General features: G+C 43.8%; 1 protein-coding gene across 1 annotated transcript; it reads left to right on the forward strand.

The window, feature by feature from the left end:
• Window positions 1-10,070: 10,070 nt before the first annotated feature.
• On the forward strand, window positions 10,071-12,381 carry LOC120858144 (coiled-coil domain-containing protein 184). Its single transcript, XM_040234009.1, has one exon. It carries the CDS (start codon window positions 10,565-10,567, stop codon window positions 11,150-11,152), a length of 588 nt encoding a protein of 195 aa, XP_040089943.1. The 5' UTR covers window positions 10,071-10,564; the 3' UTR covers window positions 11,153-12,381.
• The last annotated feature ends 3,170 nt before the right edge of the window (window positions 12,382-15,551 follow it).

Here is a 15,551-nt window from a genome sequence, read left to right on the forward strand (position 1 = left end):
TAGAATTTCATCTTCACAGAAAATTCTACTGGAAAAGAACTGCTCTAAAGCATTAACAGCAAAACAAAACAAAGAGAAAAGCAGGAACTAAAAAGCCAAAACCCAAGGTAAAAAAAAATAACTTTAAGGTTCGCTTAGTCTAAACACTGGAATGGAAAAAAGAAAAAAGAAACAAAGAAAAGATAAGACAAGTAGAAAACAAAACAGCAAATGATTGATTGAAACCCAATCTATTAACAGTTATAATAAGTATAAATGATCTAAACATTCCAATTAAAGGGTAGAGATGGTCAGGTTGGATAAAAAGTAAAACTCATGTACATTCTGTCTATAAGAAAGCTACATAAAATGTAAAGGCACAGACATGAGAAAAGGAAAAAAAAAAAGGAAAGTATATAGCATGCAAACGCTAAAAAGAAAAGCTGAAGTGGCTCCTTGAATATTGAACTAAGTAAAGAGGATGAATTTTACTAGAAATAAAGAAAGCCCATTTCATAATGATTTTAGTGGTCAATTCAGCAAAAAGACATAACAATCCTAAACTGTTAAATATCTCATAAAATAACTTTAAAATATAGGAAGCAAAACCCAACAGAAATGAGAAATAGATAAATCCACAAATTTGGTTTAAATCCAAATTATTAATACTAAATATAACTGCACTAAATGAGCTAGATAAAAGAAAAGGCTGACAAAATGGACAAAAAGCAAAACAAAACAAAATATGCTAGCTATCAGAAATAGGCTTAAAACATTGGAAGTTGAAAGTAAAAAAAATGAAAAAGGAGAAATCATGTACCCCATTCAAAAGAAAGCTGATATAGCTATATTCATATCAATCACTTTAAGGCAAAAGCATTAGTGGTGAATAAGAAAACTAATAATGGAAAGTGTTCAAGTCACCAGGAAAATATGATAATTTAAAATTTTAAATTATACTTACAGCACAGCACTAGAATATATAAAGCAGAAATTATCAGAACTACAAAAAGTTTATCAGAAGGATAAATTCACAAATGTAGTGGAAGATTATAAAAGCTTCTTTTTGGTAATTTGTAGTACATATAGAAAAATCACTTAGGGTATATAAATTTTAATAAACATTTTATAAATTTGTTTTAAATTTGTAATAATGGATGTCTCTAAACTTTGCATTCAACAAACGCAAAACATATATTCTTCCTTGTTGCATATATATAACAATTACAAACAACTTGTCTATTAGACAAATTCCAACAAATTTCCGAAGATTGATATTGAACAGGAAAGGTTCTTTAACTACAATGGAGTTAAGCTATTAATAAAAAGATAACCACAAAATTCCTATGTTTGGAAATTAAGAAATATTAGTTTATTCAACAAATATTTAATGCATGCATACTATGAGCCAGGCACTGTCTAGACACTTGGGATTACTATATCAGAGAGAAATTTATAATTAAAAGTCTGACAATACCAAATGTTGGAGAGAATGTGGAGTAATGAGATATTTCACCCTGTTAGTGGAGTGTAAATTATTATAACTGCTTTTGAAAACAATTTGATATTTTCTAATAGAGTGAAGCTCATAGCTTATAATTTAGCAAGTCCATCTGTATGCATACACTTTATAAAAAATTTTTTATATGCACCATAAGATATGTACTAAAATATTCACCCAGTAATAGCCTAAATTTTAAAACAACCGAAATGTCCACCAGTAGTAGAACATAGCATTAGAATACAGATAAATACACTGCAGTATATTCATGCAGTGGAATACAGTAGAACAACAAATATGAGCAAAGCACAGGTATCCCCAAATTGCTGATGACTTTGACAAATATAATGTGAAAAAGAAGCAAGACACAAAACAATAAAATGTATGGTTCCAGTCATATAAAGTTCAAGTGAATGAATAAATTCATTGTGATTCCATCCATATAATGTTCAAAAACAAGCAAAATTACACTATATTGTTTAGCAATGTATAAATATGTGATAAACTATAGAGAAAGGCAAGACAATTATTATCACGGCAATCAAGATAGTGGTTTCTCACAGGAGGGAGAGTTTTGACCCCATCATAGCAGTGAGGTACACTGGGGTGGGGAGGAAAGATGGCTGCAATACTCTTATTTCCTGACCTGGGGAGAAGGACTGTGCATTTATTGCCTTTAGTCACTAAATTTTATGTGTTATGTTTGTTTACTTTTACATATTTGCATTATATTTTCACAATTAATAAAGGCCCAAAGGAAAAGGAAAGAGAAAAAAAGATGAGGAAACTTAGAGAACAGCATGAATGCAGTAGGGAGGAATGAAAGCGTGCTAGGTGTGTGTGCGTCTAGAAGGCAAGCTGAGAGGCAGAAAGGAGTGGGAAAGAGGCTGGAGGCTATGGGAAGTCTTGGCGATATTTAAGGTGTGAAAAAAAAGGCTCAGACATGAATTTAAGGTAGATTTCTCTAAATGCTGTGATGTACAGGAAGAAATGAAGGGAGGGCCAGAGGAAAGGCTGCAAGTGGAACTTTCACATTCCTCCAGGAGTGAGATAACCAGGGCCTGAACGGGGGCACTGCCTAGTGAAAAGGGGAGGAAGAAATGGACTAGAGAAGGGTCAATGGGATCAGAGATTACGAAACATCTTCTTATTTTGAAATATACACAGTCACTTCAGGACTCTTTAAGCTTTGGGTTTGTGGTTCAAATGTGGGCAGTGGGATACCAAAATATCACAGAGCTGGTCTCAAGGGTAAATGAACATATTTCTTTCCAAGCTAAACTCAGACAAGTAAGACTCTCCCAGTTTTCAAGTCCTCCTAGAAAGGAAGTTCACGCTCCTTTCTCTCAGTTATCTGGCACTCTCAAGAAGTACTCTGAAAAATTTGCTTAAATACTTCATTTTGCTTCTTGTCCTCATAGCAGAATCAGGGGGTGATGCTGCCCTCTATCCACTGTGCTGCTTTCAGGGTTTAAAATTTGTTGAGGATTTCCTTCTAGCTTTTCCTTCTTTCTCATCTCTGTTGATTATTTCCATTATTCCCTTAGACCTTAGACTCAAATTATAGCCCTGGTATTATTCCATGCTCCATCTCCATCTCCTTAGAACCTGTCTCCTTAATTACTCTTTTTATGAAACGAATGCCCCCAAAACACTAATAAAAATCCACAAGCATGAAGCAGAGAGACCTTATGTCCCAGACATCTCATTACAATGGAACACCAGTGATTTCAATGATCTAATAATGTAAAATTGTGGGCAGTTTATTGTCTCTCACACCTGCAAGTGTCTCAGATGTTACTCATTGTTCTGTTGAAAAGCAAAAGCCTCTAATGTCCCTGGTTAGCTGGAATTGATTTTTAATAAAATATGAGGCACCTGGAAGTGTGTGTGATATGGTGATAGATGAGATGGGATGAACGGGAGATTAGATATGTGACTCAGGATCACCCTCTGAGGGGAACTGAGTTCCAGATTAATGCATTTGATCTGGGCAATTACCAGTGAAACTGCCCTCTGCTTCTTAGAGACCTAGATAACACTGTTGAGAATAGCAAGTTGTTATTGAAATTGTCCTACTAATATTGATTGAAGACTAACCTCAATTTCTGGAATATTGCTTTTCTGATCTATGTTTGATGCTTGGGTTTTAATTTGATTTTACTATCCTGGAAAAATTGATCTTCATATCTTTTATATATTTGATCAATGTGGAGAGTTTTTGTTTGTTTTGTTTTTATAACATAAGTAAGGATGGGATACGCAGAGGACAAAAAGGCCTCAATTTTTTTTTTTTATAGTATAAAGTACCCTGGGCTAACATTACACTAAATTACTAGTCTATCAGCTCAGGAACTCAAAGGGAAGAGAAACCCTAACTTTATAGCATAGTAATCTTTTTATTAATAATATCCTTTCTCAGTTAGCTACCAATCTTATAACCAGTGGCAGGGTACTTTTTTGAAGCCTGTCTGTAGTAGAATAAGAGTATAAATCAGGATTTCTCTGTGACATACAGGATGCAGGCTTGGCATCATTCCATTCTCAAATATTTGAGGGGAGGGGAGAGCATGCAATCCTCTGACCTTGACATTGGACTAAAACTTGGCCCCAACCTTTGACACTCTGATGGGGATGGTGGTGGAATATGCCACTGGGGATTCCAGTGGGTGGCTGGCTATATGGTAATTCTTATTTCAAAGTTGCAAGTACTTTTCTGTTTTGCAAGAGGTGGGGACTTCCATGTGTCTTATAGTAAGTATTCTTTTATTCAAGGAAAGCCACTAAAAGGGCCATTGAATTGTGTGAACATAAGCCATAGATCATAGAAGTAGATGGCTGAAACCATAGATAACCTGCTCTCTAAGATAAGGCAGAGTTGGAGCTCTGCAGGCTAGGTGTCCTTAAGGGAGATGTTTATTTTTCTAGGTATGGATTCATTCATTCATCTATTCAACAAATATTTATTGAGCACCTCCCAGGTACCAGGCAGTGAGCAAAACCAAACCTCTGCCCTAATGGCTCTTTAGGGATCTTTCACTTTACACCTAGTGGGAGGACACTAAAGACAATAAAAAACATATAAATAAACAAGCAAGTAAAAATACAGTATCACAGATGTTAATGGCTGTGGAGATGTATAAAGCAGAGGGACTAGAGAGTTCTAGAGTGAAGGGGATCCTTGTGCCTTGAAACAAACAAAACAGGCACTGCATCTGTAACCTGTGAGTGTGTGGTTGACCACAGAAGATAGAGCTTGGTTTCCTGTAAGACTTCTTAAACCAGGGGCTTCAGGGCCTCAGCGAAAAAGTTGGAGAAAGAGCCCTTCCCCTCACTTCTGCCTAGGGTGCAGCAACACTGTGGTCCTTTGAAGATGTGGATTACATTTGGGGGACCCTGTTCACGACACAGTCACAAATACTAGCGTAGCTGTGTGTGTTGACTAGAACCACAGTGCACCCTCTCAGTGGGTGCTCTACTGTGCAGCTGGCAGTGCCTTGCTGGCCCTCGGAATACCACCTCAAAGCAAAAGGGAAGTGGTAGGAACCACTTTCAATTGTACTTTTAGGGCTTCTGAGAAGTCTGGAGAGAGCATAAGGAGAGGCATTAGTAAGAGTGAGACCTGAACATTTTTGGATAAATTGTCTACAGACTTTTTCAAGATATGAGAGGTAAGAAGGGACCTGGAAGTTTGCATAAGTCAATTTCTAAGAATTCTTTAAATGGAAGAGAAGTCAGAAGTAGAAAGATATGACAGGTGAGAAGGGAACTGGAAGTTTGCATAAGTCAATTTCTAAGAATTCTTTAAATGGAAGAGAAGTCAGAAGTAGACATACCGTAGTCCGTACCCTGTCCAGACACGTGGACATAAGTTCCTCCGAATTTGACTGATATTCTGGGAGAGGGAATTTGCCAAGAAAAATTGCACCATGGCACCAAAAACTGTGGGTGCTCTCAGGTGATGTAACGTTATTCATGCCTGATAAGGATACTGACTTGGGGACAAACCAGACCCTAAGCTATGGGCAACTTTCTGGGGGTAGAAGATACATGGAGAGGATGCATGAGGAGGGTACATGAGACCCTGCTCCAGAGGTCATCTTGGAATGTCTGTATCTATGGCCAATTGCCCGGTGAAACCTGGACTGGAACTAGTCATGTCTAGCATGGCACAGGATAAATAACTAAACATGCCCTGAAAGGTTAAAAAGCCTTTGCAAGTGTTGATACAAGAGAAGCAGTGCAGTGGACAATGAAGAAAACCAGCCAACCAGGGTTTAACTGAAATGACATGTTATTTTCAGTGGTACTGCAAACTGTGTGAGAATTTAGAAAGTTCCCCTGGAATTTTTGCTCTGAGTAAAGTTAATACGAGTGAAATGGGGAGGGGTGACTTTTGGGATTTCTAATATTAGGTTGAAGGCACAAAGCAAGCAACTGAAAGTCTAGCTCAGGCCTTTAGTGTGGCTGTGTGTATCTGTGTATGTCACCTCATAACTATGTCTGTGACAGTGCACTTGGACCCCACTCCCTTCAGTCAGAGGCCCATATGGTTTAGGATTCTTGCAAATGATCATGCCCATTTCCTCTGTACAAGTGTGGAGGAGATGAGCAAAGCACGTTGGCTGTAACACCAGGCAAACCACTCTCTAATGTTGAGAAAGTTTAGTCTATGTGACAGACAAAATCCACAACAATGTGAGTATTCTAAGTCTCTTGATCTTTCTTATCCTCTTGGAAGGAGACCCCTGTCATTGACGGCTGGGGCTCCTGGTACCTGTGCAGATCAGGGGATTGAGAGACAGAATCAAAAGAGCTGAAAAGGACAAGGAACTTCTTACAGAAAAGAAAAGGAATATGATCAAGAAGTAAAGGGGGCAGGGGAGTAAAAAAGCAAGGGCTGGGCTTGAGTGGAAGTTTGGAGGTGTTTGGGGAGAAAGGAGAGAGAAGGGTAGCAGCAGCTATGGTCATGTGAGCAAGATGAATAGAGCAGGAGGGGAGAGAAGTTTAAGATGTTTTGCTCTGTGCTAAGAATGTAAACCCCTTTAGACTTTTTCCAGAGACCATAATAAAAATCTCAATTGCTTTTTAATTCTTTTTGGTTATTAGATGTGTTTCTTTTGAATGTGGTATCATGCTGAGATGGGCTGCAGGGCAACTCAGCTTCATAAAATTTACATTTGGGGAGCACTGTCTGGGATTGCAGACCTGTGGTGCAGCAGTCAGCTGTTCCTTGACTTTGACGATCATTCTAGATCTGAGTCAAGCTAGCAGCTTCATTATGATTGCTGGATTTATAGTGCAAAAAGTACACAAGTTATATAAAATAAAGACTGGAGATATAGAAGACAGCAGACAGAGGCAAATGGCAGAAACTACTCAGAATCACAGGTTTAGTGAGAATTCAAGGCTTGGAACTAGGTGTACCTGATGGGGACTTTTTACCGATGCAGCATGGAATCTCTTCCCCCCACCCCACCATAGTCTGATAAGATTGGGATGAAGAAATAAAACAGCTAAGCTGATTCCCAGAGGACAAGAAAAAGGCAAGAAGCAGAGAAGAATACACAAGAGTTATTGTTTTCTTGCTGTGTGTGAATACTCTAGTGATGTGGCCAGAGTACCCATTCAGCTTGGGGATGGACCCACTCAACAAACCCCAGGACCCTGACTTCCAGAGAGCTCAGTTCCGTAACCCAGCCAGCTGACTGAGGCTCTGCTCCACTCTCTGCATCTGCCCCCTTGCTTTTCTGAGACTAGACCCTTCTCCTATTTCCCCTTAGGTCAACTCCCCACAGAATTCCTAAAATTATCTGGTTCCGAATCTGAGGCATCAATTGTCTCCTTGTATTTTCAAGTCTTGTGACTAGTCCACACCCCCGGATCCCACCTACCCTTGGCTCTCAAATATCTGACCTGGAACTTGACTGGATCAGCCACACCCTTGATCTCTGCACTGTTTCCCATGTTCTTTTGTGCTTCTCCAGTAATTTCCCCTCCCTCTAGGCTCAGACCCCCCGAACTCTCAGCAGACCTCATGCCAGCGTCTCTGGGCAGCATGATGTAATCTTATGCTGAAAGCCTTGACATATATGGTATCCTCAACAATAGTGGCAAAGGGCCTTGTATGATGGCATAACCCAGGTCCTACTGTATGGGGACTGTATTTAATGTAAGGTTAAGGCTAATGTGCAAGGCCCTGTATTGGGGATAGGGTTAGTCTTTGAAGGTAGAAAGCAAAGACCTCTCTGAAGAGTGAGGGAGCTAGCAAGGTGAAATCATCCATATGAAGTGCTGGTCAAGAGATGTGAAGCAACAGATCTAGGCAAAAATTTGAAAATCATGCCAGTTTTTTTTTTTTTTTTCCTGACTATAGCAAAGGCCTCCAGGGAAAGATGAACAGCAGGGTTGAACCCTGGAGAAGGAAATGGCAACCCACTCCAGTATTCTTGCCTGGAGAATTCCATAGACAGAGGAACCCTGCAGGCTACAGTCCATGGGGTTGCAAAGAGTTGGACATGGCTGAGGGACTAACACACATACACAGGGTTGAGCCCATAAGCCCTAAGAATATGCTTGCTAGAGTATGATCAGAAACTCATGCTGTGGAAGCTCAGTTGTTGTTGTTTTTGTATGTCTTGTATATTTCTAGCTTTCCTACAGTTCCTTTTTGGTAAAGTCTGTTTTTGTGGGTAACAGTGCACTTTGGTTGTGCTTAGGGAAACCAAGGAAAAGCGTTTCTGTCTTCTCCTCAGCTTTAAGAATAGCCTGGGGGCACGTGGTAGAGGTGGGGATGATAACCAAGGTGAGAGTCATAAGTTTGTGGAATGAAAGACAGAATGAGCAAGCAAATAAGATTGAATCATAGAAAATACAATATATAGAACATAAATAGGTTTTTAAAATTTGTTCATACATTTGTTTTGGAATATCAAAATTTTAAGGGTTATAGAATACTTTATTATACTAACAATGCCTTAAACATTCTACTGTTTAGGATACTTGCCCGCTTCTAATTTATTTATTTATTTTTAAACTTATTTCTATTTTAATAGCAGTAAGACAAGGAATAAGTCAAAAAGTTCTTTAGTGCCAGCAAAGTTTCTCTGGGCCAGCCCCACCCCTCTTCACGAGAGTATGCAACAAGGGAAACCTCAAAGTAACCCATCCGCTATCACTGAACCGCTAGTATACAAAACACTCACCCAAACCCAGCTCTTCCCCATCTTGAAGTGTTACATCATTTCTCTTCCCCAAATTTATTTCTTCTTGTGAACTTCATTTGTGGTTTCTGATCACTTGGCTTCTCCAATTTATTAAGATCATTATTAGTATGCTGCTGCCCAGGTATTGTTTGCTTTTCAATCTGAAGTCATCTGTAAATATATTAAATTCAACTTTTCTTCCTCCTCCTCCTTTCCCACTGCACTCCTCAAAAAGAGAAAAGAGTTGTCACAAAGGTTGAAACACTCAGTGCATGTCTGTACCTGGACGCTGGGCCTGGGGACAGGGAATTACCCTTACATAATCCCCCCACACCACCGGGCCTTCCCGCCATCCGTTCCACACGCTGTCGACAGTTTACCCTTTCAACTGGGAGCGGACGCAGTGTTCCTCAGAGTTAGAAATAATATTACCAAATATTATACAGTCTGATCCACTAACAGATGAGAAAAACGATTTATTCAAGGAACTAATAAATGGCCGAAACAAAATTGAATTCAGGCCTCCTAAAAGCCACTACCCGTGAGCTGGAGAGTTCTGGACAAGGGAAAGGGACACAGTGGTCCTTGTTAAAGCATTCATTCAACAAATGTACTCAGCATTTACTTACTATGCGCCAGGTTCTATTTTAAGTGCTGGGGATTCCGTGCTGGAGGACACGGAGGAGACAAAAATCTCTATTCTTACGGAGCTTTCTTTCTCGAAACTGAAGCACTTTGCCTCACAGTCCTGAAAGAACCCCCAGTGCCCTGGGAAGGAGCGATTGGGTCTATTATGGGAGGGAATTCCATCTTTTCTCGGCTTCGATACCATCTTATCGACAGCGAGGGCTGATTTACTGCAGAAGCAGAAGGGAGTGACGGAAACCTCCGTAGTGCCCTCCTGCGCATCTGCACCGCGAAGGCCGGGCGGGGCCGGCCCTAGGGCGCCCGCGCATCCCAGCTCAAGTCTGGGTAATAGCATCGGCCTCTCTACCCTCTCTGCTTTCCTGCAGGAGGACAGAGAAGCAGGACTCGGCTGTAACGCCATTCTCAGAGAAAGGATTGCGGGCAGGTGAAAATCCTTCCAAGGTAGTCTCGCTCGGTGACTACTACCCAGCCTAGGGGAGGGACGATGTCTCCCCGACCTGGGGATTTATGCAGCAAACTGCTCTCTCATGCTTCCCTATTAAACATTGCGGCCACATGCTCTTTCAGCCTCAGCTGAGGCCACTGCAGCGTCCCCTCCCCTCCCGCTCCACAAGCAAGCTCAGAATCCAGAGCCCCACTGCAGCTTCCCAGCTGTCCTCCCTTTTCTGCTCCACTTCCTGGTTGCCATGGAGACACACGTCTTTTACGTGCAGTGCGTCGCCTTGGAAACAGAGGAGCATCCGCGGCGCCACTGGGAGACCCGCCCCTGTCACTTCCAACCACACTCGCGAGTGCTGCCAGTTAGCGGCCGAGGGGAGTCCCGAGGTCGACCCGCTGCTGGCCTCGGCCTCAACCTGGGCCCCTGTGCGAGCGCTCCTGTGACCCAGGGAACCGGCGGGCACTTGACGCTCTTGGCGCCCAGAGGGAGGCGCTGACACGGGTGCAATTCAGGAGTCGAGGCAGGGCAGGGCGCTTTCGCCCCGGGGCGAGCCGAAGAGACGCCGGCCCTGGGACTGTAGCCCGGTCCTTGTTCCGCCGTCTCTTCTCGGCCTCTCCAGATTCTGCCGGCAACCTCCGCCCGGGACTCACCTCTCCACCCCTGTCTGGAGCCTCCTCTTCCCTCGGCTCCTCCCACCCCCTCCGGGCACCTCTCCCTCTCCCCGTACCTTCCCCCACCCCGAGGCCGGGCTGGACCGGACCCCGAGCCGCCACCGCCCGCTTCTGCCATTCAATGGAGGAAGGTCTGCTGGAGATCATGACCAAGGACGGCGGCGACATGCCGGCCCCTCTCGAGGTGTCCACCGTGCCGGCCGTGGGGGACGTGATCTCCGGGGAGTACAACGGCGGCATGAAGGAACTGATGGAGCACCTGAAGGCCCAGCTGCAGGCCCTGTTTGAGGACGTGAGGGCCATGCGGGGGGCCCTGGACGAGCAGGCCTCGCACATCCAGGTGCTCTCGGACGACGTGTGCGCCAACCAGCGAGCCATCGTCTCCATGTGCCAGATTATGACCACCGCGCCCCGCCAGGGTGGCCTGGGCGTGGTCGGCAGCAAGGGGAACTTCCAGGGCGCCCGCCGAGATCCGGAGACCCCTTCGCCTGGGATCGGGGACAGCGGTTTGCTGGGTCGCGATCCAGAGGACGAGGGGGACGACGATGAAGAAGAAAAGGAGATGCCCAGCTCCGGCACACCCACTAGTCACTGTGAGCGCCCGGAGAGCCCCTGTGCTGGCCTTCTGGGGGGGGACGGGCCACTTGTGGAGCCCCTCGATCTGCCCGACATTACCCTGCTGCAGCTGGAGGGCGAGGCCTCTCTGTGAGGGGACTCCGAGGGGGCACTACTTTCCCGGGCTGACTTTGGGTTTCCGAGTGCATGAGGGGACTGAACGGCGCGATGCAGCGTGCTTCACTCCGACCGCTGCTCTTGTGGGTCAGGCAGAAGAGACTTCCTTGAGGAAGCATTTACAGGGTGAAGGACTTTGGGAGCATCAAGAATTCTTTCTGCCTCACCAAGCGAGAAGTAGCAAACTGCGGAAAGGTGAGGTTCCGGGAGAGGAAGCGCCCACCTCTGGACTCCCATCCAATCCCCTACCCTGCCCTTTCCCCCGCCCCAGCCAACAGGAGAACCCCTGACTTGTGTAAATAAAATTCTGCTTTTTCTATTCTGAAAAAGGACTTATCTAGGACTATGGCAAAAAATCTCTAACGATTTACCTAGAAATTAAGGAATTGGGGGTATTCTGTTCTGGCAACAGAAAATTTACCCTTCTGATGAAATCCAAGCTATTCAGCGTTCTGCAGAAGCCTCTCCCCCTCACAGACCTCTGCGGCTGCTGATTGGTAAAAGAAGCTTGAGGAGGGAACTGCAGCCCTAGGAATCTGGGTGAATGGGGTTCCGAGGGCCCCTGGGCTGGGAGGAGCTGGCTCTGAATGTGCATGAAGACATTATAGCTCAACCTCTAGGATTTTGCATGCAGAGCGGATCCTGCCTTGTCACTGACTTCATCTGGGATTGCTTTATCCACTCACTGGGGCTTAGAGAACAAAGAGCCCAGTTCACAGGCAGAGACTTGGGGGTGGTGCTCAGCAACAGCCCAGATTTAGGGGACATTTGAGGGACTCTTGGGGGCCACAGCCGAAAACTGTCTCTCTACTGGCTATACCTGCTTAACTTCAGTTCCTTTTCCTGTCAATACTTCCCTGCCCGCTGACTCTCGGTGTTGCCTCCATAATGTCTTGTGTGCATTATGTGTGTTGACCTGTGTAGTAGTGTGTGAGCCCTGAGGGGCAGGGCTTGTGGCTCTGGTGTTAGGTTCAGGGGGCTTCAGACCTTCTGTGAGCCCCAGGCTCTCATGATGCTTTCCCCTCTCCTCTCCTTTTCCCCCACAACCAGGGCATGAAGCATGTGGCTGTCCTGAGGTTCCTAACTGATATGCCTCCCTCCCACCTCCTGAAGTGGTGACTTTGTGTGCCCTTCCTCTTCCTCTGTGTATTCCTTCTCAATGCTTTCCTTGGTGTTAACCTTAATAAAGAGGCGTCATCTCCCCTCCTTGCTGACTGGTACTAGGGAATGGCAGGGTGGGGCTTCTGGACCCACTGCATGGACACAGGCTTAGTGGGAACTACAGGGACCATGCCTTCCCTCCTCTCTTCTTGCCTCTGGTTCCAAGGAGTTGATTGTCCCTGCCCTGACTGGGATATGCATTGCCATCTTTACCTGCTGTCACTTCCGTCCTGGACCTTGACCTCAAGCTGGACTGAGGAAGGAGAGGGTACATGTTGCGAGCCCCAAACAAGGGTTTTTTAGTAGCCAGAACTCCAGATGTGCAGGAGACTTTTCAGTGGAGCACCTGGTTCCCAGGAGATGATTTCCAAAGTGGAGTCCTGGAATGGTAGGCATGACACCTGTTTCATGGGAGGGGTAGGGAGGGGGCATTGTTCAGGAAGGATTGCCTGGGATCTCTGGCAGAGTGACACATCACAAAGGAAACCACAAAAACTGCCTCAGGCCTCTAGTGGAGAATGCCGGTAAGGTGTCCCCCTGGGAGCTTAGCCTGACATCAGCTCTAGTCTGTTCCCTTGGGCACTGGAGCCTTCCTAAGGCTGCTTCAAACAAAATTTGGGAGAATAATGAGCTGGGGTGCTCTCTCTGTGTGTGTGTGTGTGTGTGTGTATGCTTGTACCTGCAAATGTGTGTATGTATGCATGTAGGTATGTGTATATATGCATGTGTGTTTCTGCAGCTGGTTGCCACAGAGATGTGGAAAGAGCACTGGCAGTGAATCTCAGATCCAACAGTGAATGACTGCTTGAGACTTGGTTCCTTGCTTGAGACTCAGTTTCTGTCTGTGTAAAATGGGGACAAAAATTTTTGAGAAAGATAATAAGACATCTGAGAAATCTTATGCAAATGTTAGTTTTCTTACAGCTCTCTTGGGAAAGGAGGTGATGGTGTTGACTGGCTCCTCTGGGAAAACACATTTATTTAGGGAAGGTTCTAGTTTAATATAATCCTTCCCTACCTAAAGAACTCTTATCATTCAGGGCAGTCAAGGGGATGATGAGATTCCCAAGCTTACATGGCCTTTCTTCATAAATGTCCTGTAATTATGGGTCAAAAAGGTCTTAAAGCCAACTTTTGTACACATAGGATGACCAGAGGATGGCTTGAGTTGTGCAGTGGTTAGGGAATATGTGCTGGGGCCTTAGAGAGGGCAGCTAAAGTATATTAGCGAGGAAGTGTCCCTGAGGGCTGGAAGATAGTTTTCTGTTACAGTTCCAGCATTCAGCACCAAAAACAATGATAGCCATCATATATTGAACACTTACTCTGTGCCAGACATTGTGCCCAATTTTATATCCCAATGACCATATGAAGTAGGCACTATTATTATTTTCACTTAACAGTTCTAGAAATAGACTCCAAGACTTAGTCAAGGTCATACAGCTAGTACTTTGCATAACCAGGACTTAAACCCAGATCTTCTGACTTAACCCTAGATGGGAACCCCCTCCACTAATTGCTCTATTTCATCTTCAGAGAAAGGAATCCTTTATGTCCTCAGTCAAGAGTCTTAAGAGTCCTGAAAAGGAAGTAATGTTAGTTTTATTCAGTTTTCATCTTCTCAGTTGGAACAAGTAATTCCCGATCTGGTTTTGGTTAGTGACCTTTCAGAGTCTAGTGGGTGATAATACAATAATGGCACAGAGAAGATGGCCTTCTGCACATGCTTCTTTAGAGGCAGAAGCTGATGTTCCCAGATATTCCCTGACACTGCCCCATTCTCATGCCTCTTCCCTGTTGTCTGTAGCTCAGATTCTGCAGAGTACGACGTGTATCTCAAGGCACAGCCCTTCAGCACCTGTAGAATGGTCTGGTTGAGCCCTTTAACCGTTGATGCCAATTCAATTCTTCCTATGCCTACTATCCAAAATGTGTCATCAGTCCCTTAGCCCAGGGCCCCCAGAATGTCTCTAGCGATTCCTCTCAAGTCCAAATAGGTAAAAATCTCCCCAGAAAAAGCAGTTCTTCAACTGTCTTCAGTGACCTGCACCAACATTCCAGAGCGACATAGCACGGGTTTCTCTCCCACCTCCTTCCCCCCTTCTCCAGACTCCCCTCTCTCCTCTGGCATTTCTTCCTTATAATGCATCTAATGAATCAGTTTCACATGAGATTTATAACCTGGGACTTGTGCATGGGGTCACTGTTGAATTTCAGGGGGCCCCAACCCCTTGAAATTGAATGCAAAACTGTGTATGTATAGTCTCTAGTGAGATCTATTATTTCAATTTAATTCTAAAATGTAAGAAGTAAAAAGGTAAGAATCACTTAACTATTAATAAATGGTAATGAGGCTTTTTAATTTGAAAAAATACCAAAGAAATGACCCTGTCTGAACTGATAACACCTTTGTCTCCTGGGGCCTCTAGAGTATTTCCTATACTGAATTGAAGTCTGCATAAATCTGATTACTCACCACTTTATTCAACAAATTCAAATTATATTGACACCCATTAGAATGTGCTAAGAATCTTGTCTGGCATTACATGCAAGTCTTCTAGTACTTGGGAGTTTGTCAGGGCACTGCTGATGTGCAGCAGTGAGGCGATGGTCCCGCCGCCCCTATAACTGTGCCGCACTTCAGGTCTGAGATCAGTGCAAAGCTGCACATACGTGGTCACAAGAGTTTGTTTCTGGCACTCGTATCTCAGGAAATTTCTCAGGGTTAGCTCTGAATCTCAAAATTAAAACATACAACTTCATAGAAATAAACTACAACTCTAGCATGGTGCAACTAAAATCTGTTCTAGAGAAATCATTATTTTTCTAAGATGCAAACTGCTTACAACATAAATATACAATTTTAGGTGGCCTCAATTTCACCAGCGTATGGTCTCAGCTTGATATGTATAACAAAATGGCTCACCTAGAAGTATTCCCAGAACTAAGGGACAGTTCTTTCCCAGATATATTTGAGTCGAATACTTCTTCAGTTCAGTTCAGTTCAGTTCAGTCGCTCAGTCGTGTCCGACTCTTTGCTACTTCTTACTAGACAGAAAACTGCTTGCATCTTTGAAAAGGCAGGTTTTTCTAAGCATCGCCATCTATATGCCTAGGAATAGAAATTCAGCCAAGATACTCTGTTACAATAAGAAATAATATGTAAAAGTACAAAAGGAATATTTTTTAAAGTTGAGGTTTAGTTGATTTACAGT

This window comes from Oryx dammah, unplaced genomic scaffold (assembly GCF_014754425.2).
Source record: "Oryx dammah isolate SB20612 unplaced genomic scaffold, SCBI_Odam_1.1 HiC_scaffold_29, whole genome shotgun sequence".
Classification (NCBI taxonomy): domain Eukaryota; kingdom Metazoa; phylum Chordata; class Mammalia; order Artiodactyla; family Bovidae; genus Oryx; species Oryx dammah.